This window comes from Erithacus rubecula (genome assembly GCF_903797595.1).
Source record: "Erithacus rubecula genome assembly, chromosome: 9".
Taxonomy (NCBI): Eukaryota; Metazoa; Chordata; class Aves; order Passeriformes; family Muscicapidae; genus Erithacus; species Erithacus rubecula.
In genome coordinates, this window is record NC_136660.1 from 27,041,847 (window position 1) to 27,065,239 (window position 23,393).

At 39.0% G+C, this 23,393-nt stretch overlaps 1 protein-coding gene across 1 annotated transcript in view; it reads right to left on the bottom strand.

The window, feature by feature from the left end:
* The window catches only part of NRAP (nebulin related anchoring protein), a 47,798-nt gene that overhangs the window by 1,797 nt on the left and 22,608 nt on the right, over positions 1 to 23,393 (bottom strand). Inside the window, exons 20-41 of the mRNA XM_079313085.1 lie at positions 23,146 to 23,250; positions 20,817 to 20,915; positions 19,688 to 19,792; positions 19,131 to 19,238; positions 18,217 to 18,528; positions 17,225 to 17,329; positions 15,297 to 15,395; positions 13,380 to 13,484; positions 12,878 to 12,985; positions 12,336 to 12,449; positions 10,821 to 11,018; positions 9,518 to 9,622; positions 8,399 to 8,497; positions 7,466 to 7,570; positions 6,991 to 7,098; positions 5,099 to 5,410; positions 4,240 to 4,344; positions 3,486 to 3,584; positions 3,267 to 3,371; positions 1,663 to 1,770; positions 688 to 999; positions 304 to 456 (exon numbers count right to left, since the gene is read on the bottom strand). Of these exons, the coding sequence (XP_079169211.1) occupies positions 304 to 456; positions 688 to 999; positions 1,663 to 1,770; positions 3,267 to 3,371; positions 3,486 to 3,584; positions 4,240 to 4,344; positions 5,099 to 5,410; positions 6,991 to 7,098; positions 7,466 to 7,570; positions 8,399 to 8,497; positions 9,518 to 9,622; positions 10,821 to 11,018; positions 12,336 to 12,449; positions 12,878 to 12,985; positions 13,380 to 13,484; positions 15,297 to 15,395; positions 17,225 to 17,329; positions 18,217 to 18,528; positions 19,131 to 19,238; positions 19,688 to 19,792; positions 20,817 to 20,915; positions 23,146 to 23,250 (3,069 nt within the window). The remainder of the gene's footprint in view (positions 1 to 303; positions 457 to 687; positions 1,000 to 1,662; positions 1,771 to 3,266; positions 3,372 to 3,485; positions 3,585 to 4,239; positions 4,345 to 5,098; positions 5,411 to 6,990; positions 7,099 to 7,465; positions 7,571 to 8,398; positions 8,498 to 9,517; positions 9,623 to 10,820; positions 11,019 to 12,335; positions 12,450 to 12,877; positions 12,986 to 13,379; positions 13,485 to 15,296; positions 15,396 to 17,224; positions 17,330 to 18,216; positions 18,529 to 19,130; positions 19,239 to 19,687; positions 19,793 to 20,816; positions 20,916 to 23,145; positions 23,251 to 23,393) is intronic.

A 23,393-nucleotide genomic window follows, 5' to 3' on the forward strand; every position in this document is an offset into this window, starting at 1 on the left:
AGCTGCATTGGGAGTCCCTTCTACCTCTGCTTTCCTCAGAGATACTAGGACACTTGGAGACCTGGCATCATCCACAGGCTGGGGAAAGCACATCCTGACATGACACTGCTGGCACTGCTGAATTCCCTCCAATGGTTCCCTCAAATGAAGATGTACACTAAGGCACAAAGGTAGTGCACATATCCTGTTCAGATAATAGGGAGAACTGTAGACTCCAGGGAGCATTCAAAAGTATTAGACAGGTGTGTGCAGGTAAGGAGCAGAGCTGTTGGGACTAGTGAGGAGAATGGTTGCTCTACTTACAGCTGCAGGTCTGTAGTGAGCAGAAGCACGCAGCAATCCCATTTCCCGAAGGTATGCCAGCTCAGCAGCTCTCCTTGCCATTTCAACTTTGTGAGAACCTGGGGGAGTCCAGCCAATGCCTCTGAGCCAGTTCAAGTCAGACTTGTATGCCACCTGAGAGAAGGAAATATGCACCAGGGTGTTTTATTTTGCTGAGCTCTAACCAAATCTCATGCCCTGGGTATTCAAGAAAGAGCAAATAAAGGAGCAGCAGAGTCAATAATAAAAAAAATTATTCATTTTTGGCAAGCAGACTGTGGTCTTTTCCAGGTGATTTTGTTGCAAAGGAGTTTGCACAGACAGCCCCCAGCCCAGGGAAGGACAGTGTCACTCAGCCACACTTACATCACTCTGCAGCTTGTAGGCTTGCTTTGCATGTTTCACATTGAGCTGCTCAGGGTCACAAGTGTATTGGTGCAAGGGCTGCCTGTAGTTAACATTGCTTGCAAGCTGCTGGCTTCTCTTGGCATGAAGGAATCCTGGCTGGTTGAGGTGACTCTGGAACTGTGCCATGTTTAGGGCATAATCATTCTTGTACTGGAGGTCGCTCTGGAGTTTCCCCACTCTGAGGACATGTCTGATTTTGGGATCATCATTTGCACTGAGGAATCCAATTTGCTGGCCTCTGTCTCTCAGGAAGGCTTCTCTGTATTTGTACTGCAGGAAGTGCAGAGGAAATCTCATTTTCACATTTAAATTACCTTCAAATTCTGCCATAAAATAACTCATCCTCCCCTAGCTATCAATCATGTTTCCTGTAGTGCACAAAGAACAAGGGTTTGTTTGATATCAAACTACATCTCCTAATCTAACAAGACACTTTAGAAGAATTACCTTTGTGTTCATTTTTAAAGGAGTGGAAAGACTTAGGGGGCCCAAAATGCTCGTCTCTCAAAAGTAATCAGAGATCCTCCTACTGTTGCACTCTTGGGTACACACAATACACAGCTCAACCAATGAATCTCCTCCATCTTTAGCTTTCTTGCCAGCTGTGGTCTTCTGTGTTCAAAGATAACCCACTTTATCCTAGACCATGTTTTAACTATTCATAGCCTAGTACCTATTTTATTTCATTAAATCATAATATGTCTTCTCCCCAAGAAAAACTCTTGGGAGGTAAGACAGAACAGCCTTGTATTGGACAGAACTAATGATAGCCCTTAGCTGGAAATCTTTGCACTTAACCAGCACTTCGTTCTGTTGGATCATCAATTTTCCACTCCAGAAAAAAGTTCACTTGTGTCAGACTTCACCCATTTTCACAGGATGGGGTGGCATGGAAGGAGGGTTGGGAAGTGTTTGAAACAGAACAATTCTTACATCACTAGCAATCTCTCTTGAAGCCTTTGCTGTCTGGAATGGGATAGCATCAATCCTGAAATCATAGCCAGATGCCCTTGTCTGCTCCCAAGATGTTTTATACAATTTCTGTGTTGAAAAGAAAAGAACAAAACAGTCATTTCCCCCTGCAGTTTCTTAAATGCAGTCCCATAACTGCAATAATAAATGTTTTATCCTACTGGGCTTATTTGTATCAAGAGTCATCAGTACCATCTCCAAGGTTTTGATCCAGTTCTGTAGCACTTCAACTTCTTTTCTATTCACCATAATGATAAAATGCCTCATCTGAAAAGTGCCACCAGGGTTTCCTTTTGTACTTGAATGTGGTTGTTTTTGATGTGATTTAATTTCTATTAGAAACTGTGATGCATCAGTCACATCAATATTGCATTGATATTGCCCTTATTCTCTCTTTTGATGCATCCACTCACAGTGTCTTGGGTTTCCTGGCATCCTAATTTCAATACCAGTTATTTCAAGCTTTTCAAATGATCCTCGTCTCTATCCCCAGCCACATGTGGCTTCATTAACTCATGTGGAATAACAGCCAGTTCTAATGTGACTTTGAGGATGTGAATCACATTTACATCCTGAAGAGAAATTGCTCTAGATTTGGTTCTTCTTCCATTAGTAGCTTTCTTAAAATAGCTTCCAGTCTGCAGGTCCTGTTACACAGCCATGGTATCTTAGCTGACACTTTTGGCTGTCCCTTTCTGATTTTATTCATTTGCTTTCTATAAGTCTTTGATTTACCCCTTCTAGGGTTTGTGACCATATGAAAAAAAGCACAAAATCCACTCCACAGTTTAAGATAATCTTCTGTTTCACCAGTGAATGTAGTTCTAGGTGTTGATAAATTTAAAAGTAAACTGAGATGCCAGAAATCCTGCAAGACAGCCAGGGCAGAAACAATCACTGTATACCCTGCTAACAGGGCTGACCTTTCACTTGTGTGTAATCCTTGCCTTTTAAAATTTTTCTCTATTGCTTCAAAAATGTAATTTCTATTTGTTTCTTTCACCTGTCTTAAAGCTCCTTACAAACTAAGGTCATTGTGACCCTACAAGTAAAGACAACAGCTTTTTAGCCAGGGAACAGGACATTAGGAGTAGACTGAGTTCCTCTGTATGAGATAATGTGGAAACAAATTCTCTTTAAACTACTTCCACTCACTGATTCAGTCACATCCAGATTGATGACAACTATACCTAAGGGATCAGTTCAACACAGTGTTACAGCTTCAGAAAGGTAGAATACACAGTCCAGGAAAGAGGATTCTCCTCCTCCCTCACCCAAACAAAACCAACAAGATTTTAATTTGTAAACTAATCATATCTGTAATGAAGATTTGAAATCCTTAATAATGGTTTACTGCCCTAGAAAATTGAATGAATGCTCAAAAGGAAAGTTAGCAGACTCTTCCCAATTCCTCAGTCCAAACCTAGCAACACATTGGCAGTTCACTTCCTCTGGCTTCTTTTAGCTCTGGTCAGGCTCAGAGAACTTGGCTTCTACATACATGAAAGTTTTTATTCCCAAACAAGTTTACCAAGTCAGGTGCCCAAAGGAGAGGGTTTGCTTACATCGCTGATGTAAAGTGCATTCTGGCGGGCTCGGATGAAATCCGGATGATCAGGAGGGAGGGTGAACCTGTGCCTGTCTTCAGAGCCTGCAGCCTTGTACAGCCTCTGTGGGGACAAAGACACTGAATGCAGATGATGCTGGAAGCAATCTCAAGATCAATTCTATTATGCATTATGCAGCAGAAGTTAAGATCACTTATGCATTAGAATGTAACCTACATCATTGCACTGGAGGTAGCTGTTTTTGGCATGAATCAAACTTGGAGAGTCAACCACAGCAGTGAACTTCAGACTTTCTGGCTTCTGACGGTACTTTATCTGAGAGGGGCAGGAGGCAACAAAACCAAACAAAGGGAAAAAACACAAGATGTTTCTGTTAATGATATATAAGAATTCCAAGAGTGTGATAACTGGGGTAAAACATAAAAGACTCTCTTCTGAAGCTGCTGTTCTGCTTTAGTCTCAGTTGTTCTTTCAGCTAGGGACTGGGGGTGCCTTTGTACCAGGCACAGAACTTTTTTTGTGCGTGTGTCTATGCAAAGGACTTCCCACTAAAAATTCACATGCAAAAAGCTTTTGAACACTACACTTTTGACAGCTCATAATTTTTCTCCATTAATGCATGATACTGAGCAGGCAAATGCCCCTTCAGTGTGGTTGTCAGTACTGTATCTTTCTATGCAACTTCCATAACCACCTGCTTAGAATTTCATAATGGAGTTTCCTGCATCTATTTATTACTACATGTTTTGCTTATACTCTTGTGTTTCATTTGGAATGGAAAATATTCAGCAGGTGTCACACAGTGGACTTGCATCTCCCATACTGCTTCTTGGTAACTTACACCTTGTATAAACAGGCTCCCACATCAAAAGGAAATGATAAGCTACATTCGTAAGTGTCATGTAACGAGGAGCCTTGATGGTAAACAATTCCTACAGACTTGCTATCCCATGAAAGATTTATCAGTTACCTCACTGATGAGCTCTCCAGCCTTCTTTACACTTTCTATCTGCGGAGATCTCAGAGCCATCCAACCAACTCCTTTCATGAAGTTCAGGTCTGATTTATAGCGATGCTGTTAAAAATGAAAATCATTAACTATCAGTTTTGTATCCACAGCTATTAAGGTTTTTTAAAAAACTCCCTGGTTCATATTCACATTTTGAGGTTTTTCATTTGCCATGCACATATCAGATCGTAAAGCCAAACTGTTTGCATTTGTTCGTTCCACCAGGAATTAAATAATGTATCATATGCAAGTTACAAGAGAAGGCCCCACGAGTGAATTAGTATGACTCAAAGCAGTAAGTAATAACCTGTTTGTACTGGGCGTAAAAGAACCTCTTTTGAAATAATTTTATGAGGTGAGTTCAAGTCAGGAATACTAATTATTTTATCTGGTTCATGGTTCCTCGTTAACCCCATTTCTAGGAGGACACATTACTTTCTTTACTCACATTAAAGGCTTGCTTTTATATCCTAATCTATTAAAGAAAATCAGGCAGACCCAATAAAAAGTGAGAGTCGGCAAAGTGCCTGCAATTCCAACAATCCTGGCTTCACTTCAGAGTCTCACTGTCTGACTTTAATCCAGCCACCCATTCTTCCTTTTTGTTCTCCCCTACATGTTAAAAGGACGTGACAATCAGCTAGCTCATGTGTGCTGTGCATTACCAGGCAGTGAGGGCATGAGGCAAAACCATCATCACCATTTGCCTGCACTGCTGGCTTGGGGCTCTAAAGGCAAGAGCCAGGTGCTGAGGTTCTCCCTGTCCCTCTCTAGGCAGGCTCAGCAGTACATGCTGGTAGGTCCAAAATATAGATTTTACCTCACTCTGTAGCATGTGGGCTCTTTTGGCCCACTTCATCTTCATGTCTTCTGGGAGTGCTGTAAATTCATGGAGTCTCTTTCTGTAATCTTGGTCACTCACTAAGGCCTGGGCTCTCCTGGCATGGACAAGATTGACCATGTCCATGGGCAGATGAAACTGAGACCACACGTCCTGGGATCCCTTCTTGTACTCCTGCTCACTCTGTAATTTGGCAGCGTGCAAGCAGTGCAGCAGCCTGGCATCATCCAGAACACTCCTGGCACCAATGCATCTTCCTCTCTCCATCACAAAATTGTGTTTATATTGGTACTAGAATTTTTAGGAAAAGGGAAAATGTGAAAATGGGCCAAACTTAGACTGGCTATTACAGACAAATAACTGAGGATAAATTACTGAAACATCTATGTTTTCTGTAAAACCAGTATGTATGTAGCACTACAAAGCAATTGTTTGAATATCTCATTGCTCTCAAATTTAAATACCACAGGAAGTGCGACATAGAAGTTAAGTGCATCTCATTGCATTTTCTGAATACACCCAAAAATTGATCATATTTAACCTCAAATCACGTACTCCTATTATGTCTCTGAAAATTCTATTCCCATTGTTAGGATTGAGAATGTGAGAGAAACAAACAAAAGACAGAAGGAAAAAAAAATCTGTACAAAAGCAAAACACCATGCACTCTGTAGCCTTCAGATTTGCAAATGCCACCCAGCTATTTTAAAGAGTAAATTCAGTTTTCCTGGAAAGAATAAGAACCAGCAACCCCTCATTCTCATCTTAGCTGGGACTATGACTCTCCCTGTGATCTTGCATTTATCCTCTCTGTGAAATAGTGATGATGATGATAATGCTTATTTATACAGCATCAACAGGGTGCTTAGAACTTTAAAGGAAAGGCCTGGGCCCTGAAGAGTTCATAATGCAGTTGAAATGGGATAATAACACTTATCTACCACACAAGAGAGTTGTGGGGATTAAATTACAGCATCTAATGTTTATAAAGTGCTGTGAAGATGAAGGGCCAAATTCAGATCTGCTGTAAGTGGATGTAATTCTATTATGGGCTTGTACCCTCTAGAGTAGATCTGAAGCTGCAACCAAAAGCACTCTGCAAAACATGGTTAAGTATATATTATAAATTACAGCTAGAAATGGTTGCTTCATTAAACACACGTGAAATATATACATGCTTTTTCACATTAGAGACAAAGTATGCAACTAAATACTACACAAAATGAAGACTTTCTCCATCTTCCTAGAATTTATTACATATCTTGTGAAGAAGGGATGAACTTAGGCATTCTGAGAAATGGGTACCATCATGTACATGAAAATCCAAATGATAGGATATTTATAAAGATAAGATGACTTGTTTCCTCTATTTTAGAAGTTAAGGGGATACATAGTTACAGGAACTTGCACTGATTTTTGCTTCCTAACCAGACAGGTAACTCCAGATTTTTGGGGATTCAAAGAACTCTCAGCTTTTTATGACTTCATTTCAATTTGAAAACATTAAACACTTCCAAAAGTCAGTTCAAAACAGAGTGGACAGAGTTACTGGGCACTTTATAATATAGGGAGCCAAAAGCCTGAAAAAGAGCAGAATTTCTGTTTTTTCTGTTTGCAAATACTTTAATTCATTTGCTATTTCCCACTGGAAGATGTTTAACCTGGCTTGGTTCCCTATTAGCAGCAATTCTTCCTCTTCTTTTTTTTCCTAATTCACATAAAGAATCTCATTCATAAGTAATATATTCTGTCTCACACTTGTCTCACATGGTTATGGAGTTGCTTTAATTCAGTAAAATCTGCTTTAGACATTGTTTTACATGAAGTTAACAGAAATTAGGCAAGAAGGGAGGTTGAATCATTCAACTCACATCACTGGCAATTTCTCTGGAGGCCCTGGCAGTCTGGAATGGGAGTGCTTCCATTGTCAGCTTGTAGCCTTGAGCACGTAGGTTATGCCAAGATTCTCTGTATTTTGCCTAAAGTGGGAAAGGCGCATGTAGAGTGCTGCTTTACTTTTAAATGCACAAAGGAACAAACAAAGGAACCTTCTTTCATTTGTTATTCTGTGTTACAGTCTCATTCTTTATAATCAAAGGCTTTTTTTTTTTAAATTATCTTTGGGAAATCCTACTAACTCAGACAAAACAAGTCTCGTTCTTTATGTAGATTTAATTTCCTCACAACCGTACATATGCTAATGGAGATAAATATCATTATAATCAAATCAGGCAAAGCATAAATAGAATAGGCCTCAAATTTCCTCTACTTATCCATCTTCCTTGCCACTGCACAATTCATCCTGCATCTGAGATCAATTGTAAGGAATACAGAACAAATTCTTACATCGCTGAGGTTGGCTGCATTTATTCTTGCCCGTGTAAACTCTGGCAGACCCAGGGTTGGTGTGTAGTGGTGCTGACTGTCCTCTCCTGCTGCTTTATACAGGCGCTGGCAAACGGATCAAAGAGACAACTGAAATTAATTTTCTCTCTTGTTTCAGTAATACAACAGCAGTACTTAAGTTGTTAATGGTTGTGACAGCTGTAGTCAGCCATCATTGAGAAGAGCTGAGTGTATCATTGAAATGGCAAAGTTTTTTTCTGGGCATAAAGATGTGGGGCTTCTGCAAGGCATAAAGGACATTTACACTAATTCCTATAAATATATGATGATGCCAAACCTCTACATTCTCAGCCTTGCTCTGTTATGTTCCCAGCAGGGCAAAAGTAGACCTAAGAATGTCAAGGGCATTATGAATGTGTGGGAAATAATAAGGCAACCATTTCTGTGAGACTGGGCTTATTTTCTAAGTTGAAAATTTTTTTTCAAGCTATTATATATGATTTTCATAATTTTCTATAGGTTTTGTTGTGTTTTTTTCAGAATTTAGAAAAGTGATTCTTTTCTAGAAAAGAAAAGGCTTCTTGAGGAGCCCTCAAAGGTGAATCATACTATGCAAATGAGATCCCTTTAGAACACCCCACAGTCTTGATTTTTGAGTCTGTTTCATGCAAAAAACTTGATAATACAACTCTGTTGTATGGATACTATGTGAGCTTTTTGAAAGAGATTGGATTGAAAATGGAATTAAATATTTGAAAACCAAAAAAAGAAAAAAAACAGTGATCTAACTGTGAAAAAGCACCAATCAATGATGAATTTGCTTATTTCGATGCATTTTGCTTTCAGAACAGGGTTGTCTCTTTGCCAGTTCTCCATCCCCAGCTTGCTGCATTTTGAAAAGCGTGTTTTGTGAGCCCTGTTAGGAGAGCCTACCTCATTAGCAATCATATTGCTGAATTTTGCATGAAGGAGGCCAGGAGAGTCTGTCACCGACGTGTACTTGAAGGAATGCGGCTGCTGACGATATTTACTCTGAGTTCACACACAAAGGAAAACGAGCAGAATAAGGAAATTGCCTTGTCAGATAAGGGATTTTTTGCAATTCCACTGGTCTAGTACTGCTTCTTGTGTTTAAAACTCTAGTTTGTCTATTAATCCTTTGACTAATTTATCTTTTGCTGTTCTGAGTTAGGTGCATTCAAGCCTCACAGGGGAAATTAAAAGTAAGTAGGGAATAGTGGAAGAAAATTGCTGCTGTGCTGAATATGCTGAAAACAGTAATGAGGTTATTTCATCCATTGGTGTCATTAACCCAGGGTAGTGGAATTACAGCATAGGGAATCCAGTCCAAAGAGAGAAGGAGCTGAACATGCCCATTGGATTTTTTTGTGAGGAAAAAAAAAAGGTTTCACCTGGCCTGTGGCCCAATGTCAATTGTGAACAAAACAATTGCAAGGCTACTGCAAGCAGGGATTTGTTCCCTAGAACATTCCTACTTTTCCTTGTTTCACATCTATGTGAATATGGGCAAAAGATACAAGATTTGAAACTAGGAGAGACTGCACGAAGAGTACATAACAGATGAAATAAAAGTCCAGCTCCAGAGGGAGAAAAACAATAGCACACAAAAGCAGCAGGTGAAAAACAGACTGACTGTAAAGGAGGAGCAGAGATGAGGACCCTCTAATATTCTGGGCACTGCAGAGCTCATTCTAATTTCAGACAAATAGTACCAGGTACTTACTACAGATAGGCACAGCTTTATTTTTAGCTTAAAAAGCCCATTTAAAATCCTAAATAAGTTACATAAAATAACCACCTGCTGGGTCTGAAACACAGGATAAAAGATCTGCAAAATAAGTTAGCAAAGTTTGCAAAGCCTAAAACTCCATCAGCTTCACCCATCTGCAGTTAGGACACGAGCAGAATGATCAAACGCAAGGGGAGGGAGTCTGGCATTATCCTGTGAGTCACTTTGCCGGCCCAGTCTAATAGAAAGACATCTGGCAAACTCTTGTTCATAGTGGAGAAATCAAAACCCTCTTTTGTTACCTCGCTGATGAGTTCAGAAGCTTTCTTCTTCCCTTCAATCTCCAGGGCCCCCGGGGTAATGCAGCCAACACCTCGCATCAAGTTCATGTCAGACCGATACAAATTCTAAGGAAAACCAAGCAGAGGTAATTACGAGTTTGAAGCTGAGATACTCTATATTTATTCACCCAAAAATATACAATAAATCCATTAAAATGAGTATTTACCACAGAGAGTTCATGCACATTGCCCTAAGATTTTGTGTTTATGAATGTGTCTGTGTGGATACAGCCCTGACAGGATTCTGAGGACTACTGAGCCTCATGAGCACCAAATGCTGCTTCAACTCTTGTCTTGCACTTGTAACCTTGAAAAAACCCTTTCTAGGTACATAAATTTTCTTCATATATAACACATAAATCACAGGTAGATATTATTGATTTATAAATATACATAAAACCAGTTTATAAAAACATAAGAAAATATGTTTTTTTCTTTCTCTTTCAAGTAAGGGAAACTGCAGACAAACTAGCCTTGATTTTTAAGAGTTCTGAATGATCATAATACAAGCAAGGAACACTAAGGAAAAATAGCACTGCATATACTTCATTAAAACATTTTCTGGACCACCAAACCTAGCAGTGACTCCCTGTAAATACTAATTTTTCAAAAGTTACCCATAGGTTCCTGATAAATACATTACAATACAATACAATTACATTTCATTTGATAATGGGAAGGGTGAGGAGTAGGATGGATGGAAACCTGCCTCAGAATCTCTGATTATGTGTGTTCACCCAAATTGGGGTAACACAACTGGCATCTGATGTTACACTTCTTTGGACACTGTCATCTCCAAGTCTGTTGGCTAAAAGTGTTAAGGTGATAAACAGTAGCATTTTGAGCATTTTGTGGACAGGTATGTTTTTAAGATTCAGCCCCTCCTAAGGTCTGCAGAGGAATGTGATCTATGAAAAACACTTTGTTCAAGGCTCTGCCTACAGATTTGTAAGGCATTCTTTTGTTAATTTTACTCAAGAATACATAAGGAGTTAAGCTTATCCTTAGAATGTCAGTGGATATGTCTTGGGCCAGAGCTTATAATGTACTACAAATCAAATCTTTCTTGTGAAAGTACACATAAAATTTCACCCAGATCCAAACCAAACTACAAACACCAGTTGGTAAAGGGTTTTCACTGTTAGAAAGACCTTAAAAAGAATATTTTTGCCAACTGTCCAATCATCCTCACCTGAAAACCCTTCTCTACCCAATGATTAATACTTTATCTCTCTAACATCCGAGGTGGGCACTTTGTCATTACCTCACTCTGCAGTTTGTAGGCGTTCTTGGCACACTGCAGCCTCAAATCATCAGCCAGGGCAGTGTACTGGTGCAGCAGCTGCCTGTACTCCTGCTCACTGACCAGTGACTGGGCTTTCCTGGCGTGCACCAAGTGCATCATGTCCAGGGGCAGGTGGAACTGAGACTTGGTGTCCTCAAAACCTTGCTTGTATTTCACCTATCAAATGAGATCACATAGATATCGCAGCAAAGGAATTAAAATTCAGGTTTTGATCAGAAGAGATGTTCCTCATATTTCTTCCATTTTGCAGTATAAATTATTAACACAAATTCCCTAATTTGTTTAACCATACTGTGAAAGATCAATAATTATAACTAGAATATGTGGCAGCCTATTCTTCATCAAAAAGTAGCCATCTATATTACATTCAATTAAGCTGAGATAATTTATTTAGTTAGTTTTTGTTAAAACTTGATATATTAAACCTATAAAATCAACCAAACTGGCAAGAGGAGTGCTAATTCACTGCATGTTTAGAAAGTTCCACAAAAAGAAGCAGCTACTGCCTGAGTAAAACATGCAAGTAGCCTTATCTATATTATAATTAGAACAAAGCCTCAGGTCAAAATATTTGTTGATTTGTCGAGTTTAGCTTCATAATTTTAGACAAATATTTAGTGCTGGGTTGGTTTATTTCACTTCTTGTCTCTGTCCAAGAGAAGAAAGATGCTGAAATCTTTAAAGAACTTTTTTCACATGACAGATCTTAATTAGATTATGCAAATTGAGATGTTCAGGCTGTTCATTGGGATGATGAACAATCCAGAGTTATTGGTGGTCATCAAATGACTTAGAGTAACCTGACAGATGGATGAATTCTTCAGACACTATCTGTTACCTGTTTGTCTAAGCCTGCCATCACTACAAGACCAGCACTTTTGAGAACCATGAGCACACTCTCATATATTTCATTGCTTTCTGCATCAAGCCACAGCCTTCAAAATGCACTGAAGAGTTACAATTCTTATAAACAAACAACAAATTATGTGTTTTTTAGCACAGGTCAAGACCAGGTAGGAACCATTCTCCAACTAAAAAAGTCCAACTCGAAATTCTATAGACTCATTCATCCTTTGGTCTTTCAGAAAAACAACAAATTGAAAATAAACACTGAATAACTAATTCAATTTACTTCTGTACAAAGACCAGTGCTGATTCTCAGTTGGACATGCATCTGAGTGATGCTTTCACAGAGTAAAATATTCTGTGATAGCACTGGTGGTGTGAAGCGGAGGAGTATGCCAAAACACAGGCTTCTTTTACTGTCAAATTAATGTTACTGTAAATAGTGTAGAAGAATGGCAAGAATATCATGATTATATTAAAATATCTGGAAATTGGGACAGAAAGCCTTTAGTTTAAAATAATAGGCTATTCCACAGCTAGTCCACAGCTAAGTGCATCTTCCTTGAGGAACTACTCATGGTTAGGAAACCTATTCAAGGATGCCCCCCTCTTCTTCCTTGTACTTACATCACTCTGCAGAGATGTTGCATGGACTGAATGAGCAATATGAATGTCACCATCCAGGCCACACGAGCCAGCCATCTGCCCTTTCATTTTCTGGAATGCCTCCTTATATTTGTGCTAAAAAGGAAATAGGCAGAGAAATGTGGATAGGAGTAAACAGAAGTATTCGTCTGGCTGTTAAAACTTGAATAAAAGGGTTTTCATAATACATGCATTTTTCATAATACAGTAAATTCTAACAATATTGAGTATGATAATAAGTCTGAATGAAGCTTAGTGGGTTCTAGGAAGACCTCACCCAGCTGCAATCCCTGTGACTGACCAGTCTGCAGCAGGCAAACTGCTCAGCTTTGCTTTCTCCAACCTTTGCTTATTTGCCAATAACACCTCACTGTGGCTGCTCCTCCAAAAGCAGCACTAACTAGTCTGAGGCCAGATGTCTCCCAGGTGCAGAGCTGGCTGGACATGCTGTTTCCATCAGGAGTCACTGAGCAGGGCAGGTGACTGACAGGTCACTGGACAATATCAGCAGGGCGCTCACGTACATCACTGATGATTTCACCCCAAGCCTTGGCTGCCTTGAAGGGGATGGCATCCAGTTTCAGCTGATAGCCACCACCTTGCATCCTTCTCCAGGACTCCTTGTAACGACTCTAGGGAATATGGAACAGAAATAAAGAAGGTTTGCTGTTCAGGGGGTTGGCATCACTGCATTATTGATATCCCAGAAGTGTTACCACATGAGTTTCGTTCTGTTCTAATGCAGAGGGAAAACACAAATGAAACTATCAATGCACAACAGGAATTAATGCAAGACAAATGTCCATTATAAAAGACTATTTGTTTGTTCATTGCTAATCTTTCCAATATAGGTGAAGTTGGGTAAGAAGTTTGATTTCCTGCATTACTTCAGAAATATTTAGACCACAGGATCATCATGTACTGGGGAAAGGAATGAAATCTAGTATGATTTCCTGTTTAGAACAAACAGCAAAGCACTATCAACATTTTCACTTTCCTTTAAAATATTAAAGGTCAGGTTTATACCTCACTGATATTCATAGCATTTAATTTGGCTTGAAGGATTTCAGGAAGATCTGTTGTTGGTGTATACTGATGCTTTATACTCTCTCCATGTTCCTTGTACAGCCTCTGAAAAGAGAGATGAATTTCAGTGGTAAGTACTCTACATGTTCAATCATTAGTTCAAACAAAAACATTAACAATTAAGTTTATGGAAAGCAAACACTACAGAAAAGCAGCAGAGGCATAAATAAATACAGGTAATTGTATCTGTCAAAATGGATTCAAAAGGCTTTGGGAGTCTGATACACTTATCAGCTGGAGTATGCTAGAGAGGAGCTCCTTGAAGTTCTGAGTGTGTAAATCAATGTATATGAAAATTCAGATGTTTGAATATTAATTTGATAAATCTTCTAACATATGTGAGTGGGGAGAAGAAAAATAAACAGTAGTAATTGAGAGTGTGCAGCAATGAGTAGCCCATTAACACTCTGAAATTCCACAAAAATACAGGGAGTTGAAGATCAGAACAAACACCTCTCCAAAGGTGTTCAGTTTTAGCAGATAAACGGGATGGTAGCTCTCTGTGCAATTGCTCCAAAATATTTTCTAGAATTAATTGCAAAGGGATCCTCAATAGCCAAGGAGAAGAGATTTAAACACTCTCAGAAGGTGAATTATCCCATCATAGAGGAGGTGTCTGTGTGTGCCACTCACATCAACCCTTGGAGGAAGAACACAGAGCTGGCCCAGGACAACTTTCAGATGTCTGCAGACAGGTAAGAGGAGTTCTATGCAATTCACTGGAACTGGAGCTTCCCCTGCAATGGCTATGCAGAGTTCTCCTTCTCTTATTATCTTTCTTTGCCAGCCTAGTTTTCTTCTTACATGGGCACCATAACTTTGTGTGTGGGTACAGACAAACACCTTTTCTTGGCCTCAGATATGACCCATGTCTGCAGCCCCTTCCCCAGGCTGTTATTTCTGCAGGAGAGCTCAAGACCCTCTAGGTTATGATTTACCCCTCCATTCCACCCATCTGACACTTTATAGCAGCTGGCCCCACTTGTGTTGCAGCCCCATGAGAGGAAAATTAATGAGAGCTCCATGTGTGAAGAAGTAGAACACCAGACTGATTTTGACTGTGGCTCAGTGGAACAAAATGACTTATTTTATCCTGCCTGAGATGTAAGCCTTTTGGATCTTATTAATTAAACCAAAGGCACAGACACCAAAAGTATTACAATAGCATGTGTTTTACACAAAGTCTTTCATCTTCTCCTTCACTTTAAAAATATCTATTTTCACAATAAAACATCCTCTCATGTTTGAAACTTGTCTTTTTTGAGTGACTTTTGCTTATTATTCACTTCTGTATTATCCCAGTTAAGTCTACAATATTTTTAAATCGCTCTTCTATTAAAAATAAACATGTTTAAACACCAAACAGCCTCAATTCTTCCCTTTAAGGTTTCCCCTCCTGGATTTCTCTCTCAGCAGGATGACAGCTTGAAATAATTTATTTTTCCTTCCTTGTCAAGCTGCCTTACATTTTGTTTCCAAAGAATATGCAGAAACTGAAATTTGAAAGATCTGTTTGAAAAGGGGAAAGAACCCCAAACATGTTCTTCCATAATAAATATTAAAAGTCCAAAATCCTTTTAAGGTCAAAGGCCAGTCTTATTCCTAAATTTTACTTCTGGAAATAAATGGAACAGAAAGTGCTTTCTATATGAAAATCCCATTCACTTCTGTGGGATCTCTTTCCAGTCCAAGTTAGAAAGATGCTCTTTGTGGGATGCACCACACCAGAATACAGAAGTTTCATGGTTCCCAAGGATAATCTCAGAGAAAGAGAGAGAGAGAAAGCCAGTGCTTCAATCAGGTCGTTCAAAGAGGATACCACTCTTATAATCATAATGTATATACATTATAACTTACATCCACAGCCTGGTTATAACTAATTCTAGCCTGGATCATCTCAGGAGTGTCTTTAATACTGGTAAACTTCAAAGCATATGGATGCTGACGGTACTTCTTCTGTTGAGCAGAAAAAGATCAAAGCTGTGAATTTTGTGCTGCTCTTTCATGCTATTTGAAAGAGAAAAATCATAGGTTGCTGGAGATTAGAGTGAATTTGTGAACATAATTATTATTCCTCTTTCCTCATCTTTATGTCCTAGGTACTTTCAGATTAATATTTGTTTCAATTTAACAATAACCTTTTGCCAATTAATATTAATCTTTAAATATAAGAAAAATATTTCAAAATCAGGTTCTGCTTATCTAAATACTCCAGAACTCAGGATTTTAAAATATTTTCCACGTTATTTCAAATAGACTATGACCAATTGTATTTTTAATTTATAGTTCCTTTAAGCAAGAAATGATAGACAATTATCTATCTATTTAACTTATTGTTTAGGGTTTGGGTTACCTCCTTAAACCTGCAACAAATCTGTTCAGTCATTGACACTGTACCTAATTGTTATGTCATATCTTCTAGATAATTATATTCATTTTGCTTGCTGCTAAGGACTCATAGCAGCTTCTGAGAGCTTCTTGGTCTTGTTATATATACATAATTAAGGTGTAGGCAGCTCAATGAAAAAATGACACTTTTTCCATTTGGCCAGGTCATAAAAGCTTCCCTTCATGCAGGAGTTGTCTTAAATCCATCAATACCCTTATCACTTCTCCAAATAGCACATACTAAATTTTCCAAATGCAAATTCCAAAATTTCCAAATGAGATAATCTCATGGCTTCTCATTTTCCTTTAAACTGAGCTGTGACTTACAGAAGTTTATTTGAAGCAACATCTTGACCCTTCAAAGACTAAAAATACCAATGTAAGCACTTCAAAGTATTATAAGCTTATAAGTAATATTTTGGCTTCCAAAAGTAATATCTTTAAAATGAGTAATTTTACTGAGTTTAATAGGGAACAAAACTGGTTTATGCTTTGTCTTAATCAGATTTGATTACTGTACCAGCTTTTATAAAGCCACCTTGCTTGACACTAGCTAAAGATCTCATTTATGGTGTCTAAAAAAAATGCTTGTTCATAATGGATGATTATATGGGGAAAAATAATGTTACCAATCAGACAGTTGTGAAAGGATGACTGGTGTTTTTCTGAGACACCACAGACTGAATAGACACATTATTTCTGCATCATAGTTATTGAAAAATCACAGGATTCAATCCCTCACAGCAATAGATTTGGCCAGCAGGACTAATTCTGAAATAACAAAAACAGAATACTATGAACCTTTTAACCATTTCCAGCAGAACTTCATTTGAAGGCCTGATGGGACAGGCACAAAGTATTCTGGAGTTTGCCTTCTCCTGATATTGGTTATGGGGAGAAATAAGGATGAAAACTGCTTAGATAGATAGATAGATAGACAGACAGATGGATAGGTGATAGATATCTCTACAGACAGATATATCTATATGAATTTCCATAGCTAACATGAATATATTTGAAAAACGAGCAAGAAGGAAACGTGTATCTGTTACAAAAGAAGGTTCTGGGTCCAGTGTCTCCATCTTTTCATCATCTCTCCTGTTTTGGTTCATTAAAAAGGTAGGCTAGTGGGTAGCAATTGAGCACTGTTTGATTGCCATTATTATTCATAATATCATTTGTCACCTACTTTGTTTTTGCAAAGGCTATATGGACTCCTACTGGCATGTGTTTGGTATCTGGTTTCCCTCTAATTACCAGTCCTATCCCTGGTTTTGAGGGCTTTCATGTAGTATGCCTTTTTCTTTCCCCTTTGAGTGGAAATTATTTTAATTTTATACAGACATTTTGCACACATTATGCAGCAAATTCTGTTACATGCTGTCATGAAATCTCACCTCACTAATGAGTTCTCCTGCCTTCTTAGCCTGTTCCACATTTAATGACCCAGTGGCTATCCATCCAGCTCCTTTCATCCAGTTCAAATCTGCTCTGTATCGGTTCTGACAAAGGAAAGAAAATGTCCTATTGTTGGTATTCATACACTTAAAATGCCATTAAAGGGCTCAGACATCTCTGGAACAACAATGAAGTCAAATTAGCTCCTGCTTTTGTTTTATTCACTATTGCATAGTTGCAAGGAAATCAAATAAAAACAAAAAAAAACACCAAAAAACCAAAAACAGAATGAAATAGAAATATAAGGACACACCAGCATTTGTGCAATATGCCTTGCAAGGTAATTTTTAAAGGTGGTCTACACCTTACTGTTGCTTGCAATTTTTACTCTAACTTCAGTTTTATTGTATAGGAGCACTCTTTAAAAGATCATCCATGACTAGCAATGAAAAGAAAATTATACTTAGCATTTCACAAAACTGATTTCTCAAAGATTCACAAAGCCATACCTCAACAAGGCCTGTACACATTTCTATTCAGTCTCCTTGAAAAGGTCTGACTTACAACTTCAGAATGGAAACTCTAACTTGACTGAGTACAGTATCAGACAGTTCATCTGATGGTTACAGCTGAACATGTGGTCTTCATATGGAATTTTACCACCAATTTTATCACCATACATTATTTAACCTCCCTGCACATTAGGAAACAAAAATGAATGTACATCATATAGGAATCCTAGTGCTTTATTAGCACCTGAAGTAGGCTTTGAAGAAGCCATGCTCATAAGTGGAGTTATAACCCTCCTCCAAAACACTGCACAGCTTAAACATAACCCTTGAGGAAATAAGTGGTTAATATTTACAGTTAATATTCACTGTTTAATAGCTGGAAAACCAGGTGCATCAGGATGTCATGGCCTTACAAGCATGAATGCCTGGAGCAAGCCTGCCCTAGGTGGGGCAGAGGATGGGCTGAGCTCTGCACTTACATCACTTTGCAATCCATACGCCCACTTGGCCCATGCCACCCTCCTGTCAGAGGGCAGGGCTGTGTACTGGTGGAGAGATGTCTTGTATCCTACATCTGTGGCCAGGTTCTGAGCCTTTTTGGCATGAACAAGGTTAACCATATCCATGGGGATCTGGAACTGACTCTTTGTGCCCTCAAAGGCCTTCTTGTACTCCAGATCACTCTGCAGCTTTGACATCTGCAGGGAATGAGCCATCTGGGAATCCTCCTCCACAGCTTTCACTCCAATGAGCTTACCCTTCATCTTCTCATAACCTTCCTTATATTTAACCTGTGAAGAAGAAAACAGACCAAGAGTGAATGATTTCAGCTGCCAAACTGACAGCTCTGCTGGGAGTAAAGCAATGGTCTGTCAGTGGTGTGGCATGCTGGTCCTCATACAAGCAAGATCATTTGCAAAATAGAAAGGAATGCCTTAGAAATCAGTGTCTATAAAGAATAAGCTCTTTCTTGATAATAATATGTTCACATAAACTGTAAGAAATATTTTCTTTTTGGTTCTCTCTAGGAAAAACAACATTCTTTAGGAGGTCAGAAGATTCTTTCAGGAATTTTCTGGCCAGGCAGATGTATTAAGTATGATGTTTCACAGGAGATTTCCACTTCATTTTGAGTTCTAAAATTTCCCTCAGGTCAAAATGAGAATAGGAAAACACAGTCAGCATGTGGGGAAAAGCTCTGAATTGCTCAGAGCAAACCTTCTGACTAATTACAGAATGCCAATCACCCAGACAACTCCTCCATCACTCCTTAGCATGAATCCAGTGAGGGTGGCTCAGGGCACAGAGACATATGTGACACATCCCAACACTAGCAGCAGCCTGGACTGTCAGCTGTCCTAAGGAAAAGAAGGCTGATGGAGTCCATACTCACATCACTTGCCAGATCCCTCTTTGCCTTAGCTGTCAAGAATGACAGAGCATCCAAACGAAGCACAAATCCTTTTTCCTTCTGCTTCTCCCAGCTACTCCTGTAGAGTTTCTAAAGAGATGACAACAGCACAGTTTCTTTATTACTATCAATGCATTCTATTTGTTCTGTAGTCACAGTGAAAGCTCTCAAGTAATGAGTCCCTCCTACACCCCATGCTCAGAAACCACATGGCTACAGATCAGATCCTGGTGTCATCCTTTACATCCTGCAACTGTGGATGCTCTGAGTACTGCAACCCCAACATCTCACTGGCTCCAGTGAAACTGTCAGTGTGCTGCTTGCCTGGGAGCATGGGAAAATGCACAGCTTCCAACTCCAGAAGTGGCAAGCAGAACAGCAGATGTGATTACTATTTATTAGGAGCGTGGAATTAAATTTCAAATTTTTATAGGTAAAACATGAGGATGTTCTCTGAGAAAGAACATATGTTTTACCTACAGAACAAGAATTTCACAGCAGCTGTAACTATTCACAGGAGTGAGGGAATCACACAGTACCTCACTGATGTTGGCAGCATTTGCTTTGGCCAGCATGAAGACAGGGTCATCTTTACTGATGGTGTACTGATGAAGAAACTGCTCTTTCCCTGACCTGTAGGCAACCTGTCCACAGGAAGCAAAGCAGGGTCAAAAAGCAGTAGTCCACATTTGATGTTGAAGGAATACTGGTTAAAACACCCCAAATATTCAAGGGTTTGTAACAGTTAATTTATTTGGGCAAGTTATTCTTTAGCATCTTGAGCTTTTATGTTAAATATGGAGTTAAAAACTGACCTACAAACTACTCCAGGTCAAATTTACAGGAAGCTTTGAAACAGCACATATATCAGGATACTTTAATTTTATCTCTCAAAGTTAGCTACTTATCTTTATAGCTGACAGCAATTCATACTCTACAAAATGCATGCAAGGACATATTTCCCCCAATGTTAAACTGCTGCTACTTGTTGGGTAGAATGAAAGCCTTTTATAGGACATAGAAACAGAGAATTCTAGGCATTAAATGAAGGACACAAAGCAATTGAATCTGCAGAGAACATTTGTGACCTAAATGTAATTGCTGACACAATATTCCAGTGAGGACTAACATTACAACTTGGAATGAAAACATCAAGGACCTTTTTATAATCCGAGTAGAAATCATCCCCATTTTATATCCCAGGGCTTCAACAGCAGAGAAATTAACTGCTCTGTTTCAGCCCATGAATTTCTTGGAGGAGCTGTTGAAAAAACTATAAAATATGCCCCATTTCACAAAGTGCTATGTTTCTTACCTCCTACAGAAAGAGAAGTCCCTACTATAAATCTCTAAATCTGTGGTTACTATTCTGATTTCAGCACACACAGAAAGGCAGCTTGTCCAGCACACAAATGCTAAGTAACAAGAGTCAGGAGCCCATTCCCAATGGGCTTGATGCTTCTTGCTGTTGCTCTAGTTCAAGAATTCCAGGAAAAAATTAATCAAATAAACAAATAAAATCCCTTAGAATGAATCTGAAGAAACTTTATATATTGAAATGCTTCATGGCTGGGATCTCTCTTACCATCACACTGGTGTACAAATGTCAGGAATGACCACATTATGCCTAAGTTGGTTGCAAAGAGACAAATTCAGTCAAGGACTCACATCACTTTGAAGTTCCTGGCTTTTCTTGGCATGCTTGATCTGAGAGCTGTCAGCCACACTGGTGAACTTCAGAGCATCAGCCTTCTGCCTGTACTTTTTCTACAGCAAATTAAAGCAAGTTACACAAAATTTTCTACGGTACTTGCCCTCCCCCAAAAATGTATCACTTTTTGAAAAATACATGAGTGATAGAGCCAGAAGTGGCCTGTAAATTCCCAAAAATGGTTTTAGCACAGGTATCAACAAGATAAGCTTCCAGGTACTGCCCACTGCTGATATTTTGGGGTGAGGAGGGCACTGCACAATGTGTGCCAAATGCACTGTTGCAGTCACTACAGGCAGGGGTATCTTTGGTGCCAGATGTGCTGTCTATATATCTTACAGGACCTAGGTGTCTCACCAACCTGATGTATGATTTTAGTCAGGACCCAAGAGAGCTGATAAACCACAGTCAGGGTTATTATCTCATTTCCTTACAAGAGACTTCTCAAGCACATGCATGGGTGATTCAAATCACTGAACTTGTGTTACTGAGATATTTTTAAATTATTAGGATGATAATTAAATTAGAGTGAACAATTTCAGAGTTCTGAAAGTAACTTGAATTCAAAATCTTCCCAATCTTCCTCTTTTCAAAGCAGAGCAAGGCATAGACATTGCAGTCAAGCCTTTCTGGGATGAACAGCTATCAGAGGCCTCCACAAGGCTCAAGTGTCAGACATGGGAAAAAATATTGTTCTTAATTCATCCTCTGGTGCCAGTACTTCTATAAAATCCATTTGAATTGACAAATGTGTTAAAAATCTAGTATTTTCAATTTGGTAAATAAGACTGTCCATAATTTCATTTCATTTTACATTTTGTTTTACATCTGAAACACACTGAAGTGAATGAAAAACTTTAATTGACTTCATAAGGCTTTAGAACCTGTTTTTAGTTAATGTCTTTGTCTCAACCTTTTGCACCACTTATTTGAGAGTGAGCTAAGCATCCTTTCTTTCTTTGAGATAGTACAAAGAAATGCAGGACTCTGTTTCAAGACCACAGGTGACAGGGGAGACCAAGCAAACACTTGTTTACTTTAATTGAATTCTTATTCTGCCAGTTCAGTCATGAAGTGGGGCATTCAACCTAGAAAGGGTGTAAATGCATTTTTTTCATTATCTGGCATTTCAGGAGAAAAATTCTTCTGTTTGAACTGATGGGTGAACAGATCAGTTTACACTGTGTCTCTGCTAGGAGAACACAAAATAGAAGTTAAAAAAGCATGCAGCACTTCAAAGAGATGCTCATTGCTTTATTTTAGAAACCTGGAAGGGAGGGAGGCAGATTAAAACCAGCATGTTTTGTCACATTGCAGGGAACACAATGTAGTGACATCCTGCAAAGAAATGACAAAACACCAGCCTTTCTATGGCAATAGAGATCTCTGAAATAATATCCACCAGTCTCCAGGTGACTGTCAGCCATCTCCTGGCCTTGCACAGCCCTGGAATGAAAAGGCAGATCATTGTGGATTAAATATTTGTGGAAGTGATTATTACTACAGCACTCCCCAGAAGCAGATGTCAGTCTGCCCATAGCAAAACACCAGATCTGAGGTAGCTGCTCTTGTTTTGTTTCTAAGATGTATTTTTCCCCTTGTAGGAGTAGTGAGAGGATGTCAGAGACCCAAGTGTGATCACCAGTAACTAACTGGCTTCTGTTCCTCCTTCCAGAACTAAGTGGGATTTTGTCCTTCTTGTCAAACTTCCCCTAATTTATTCTTCTCTCTGGTCTCTAGTTTTCCTAGCTCTAGTGAGACTGCTCTGCCATAGCTAAGAAGCTGAGGAAGTTTACTTCCATAAGGTTAATGGCAGTGCAAAGCCATGAATTAATAAAACAAAAGCAAGGAAAAGCAGGGAAAGCTGAAGCTGCCAGTGAAGTCACAGCCCCTACTTGCCAAGGAGCAAGGAAATTTTCAACCATGGCTAACAAAGATCTAATTTTTCTACTGCTCCTTAAAGCCCCTTTGTACTTCATGCAGCACATGAAAGTCAATGGAATTTCAATGCTGCTCTGCAAAATGGACAGGAGAATGAAAAGAGATGGAAACACAACCACAGGGATCTCACCTCACAGATTATTTTGGTAATTACATAAAGGGAAAACATAATTTTAATCTCTAACCCAGAATCTTCTAAACTATAGAATAACTAAATTATGCCCATCAGTTTTTCCATTTCTCAGGTATTCCTTGTTAGGAATCCCTTACCTATTCCACACAATGAAATAAGTATGCATGACCCTTTGAACAAACAAGAGGCAGAAGCCTGAGAACTTTGCTTACCTCACTGACTAAATCTCCTGCCTTTTTGGCCTGTTGTATATTGAGACTTCCTTCTGTGATACATCCAGCTCCTTTCATCCATGTCAGATCTGCTCTATATTGGAGCTGCAGGGGAAAATTACATTTATTGGCACAGGGAACACAAGTTTAATATTTGCAACTGAACACGTGCACTCTTTCCAGTTTCAAAGCCATTGCAAATGGCATTTTAAAAGCCATAGTAGAATCTGACAGCGCTCATACAAAAC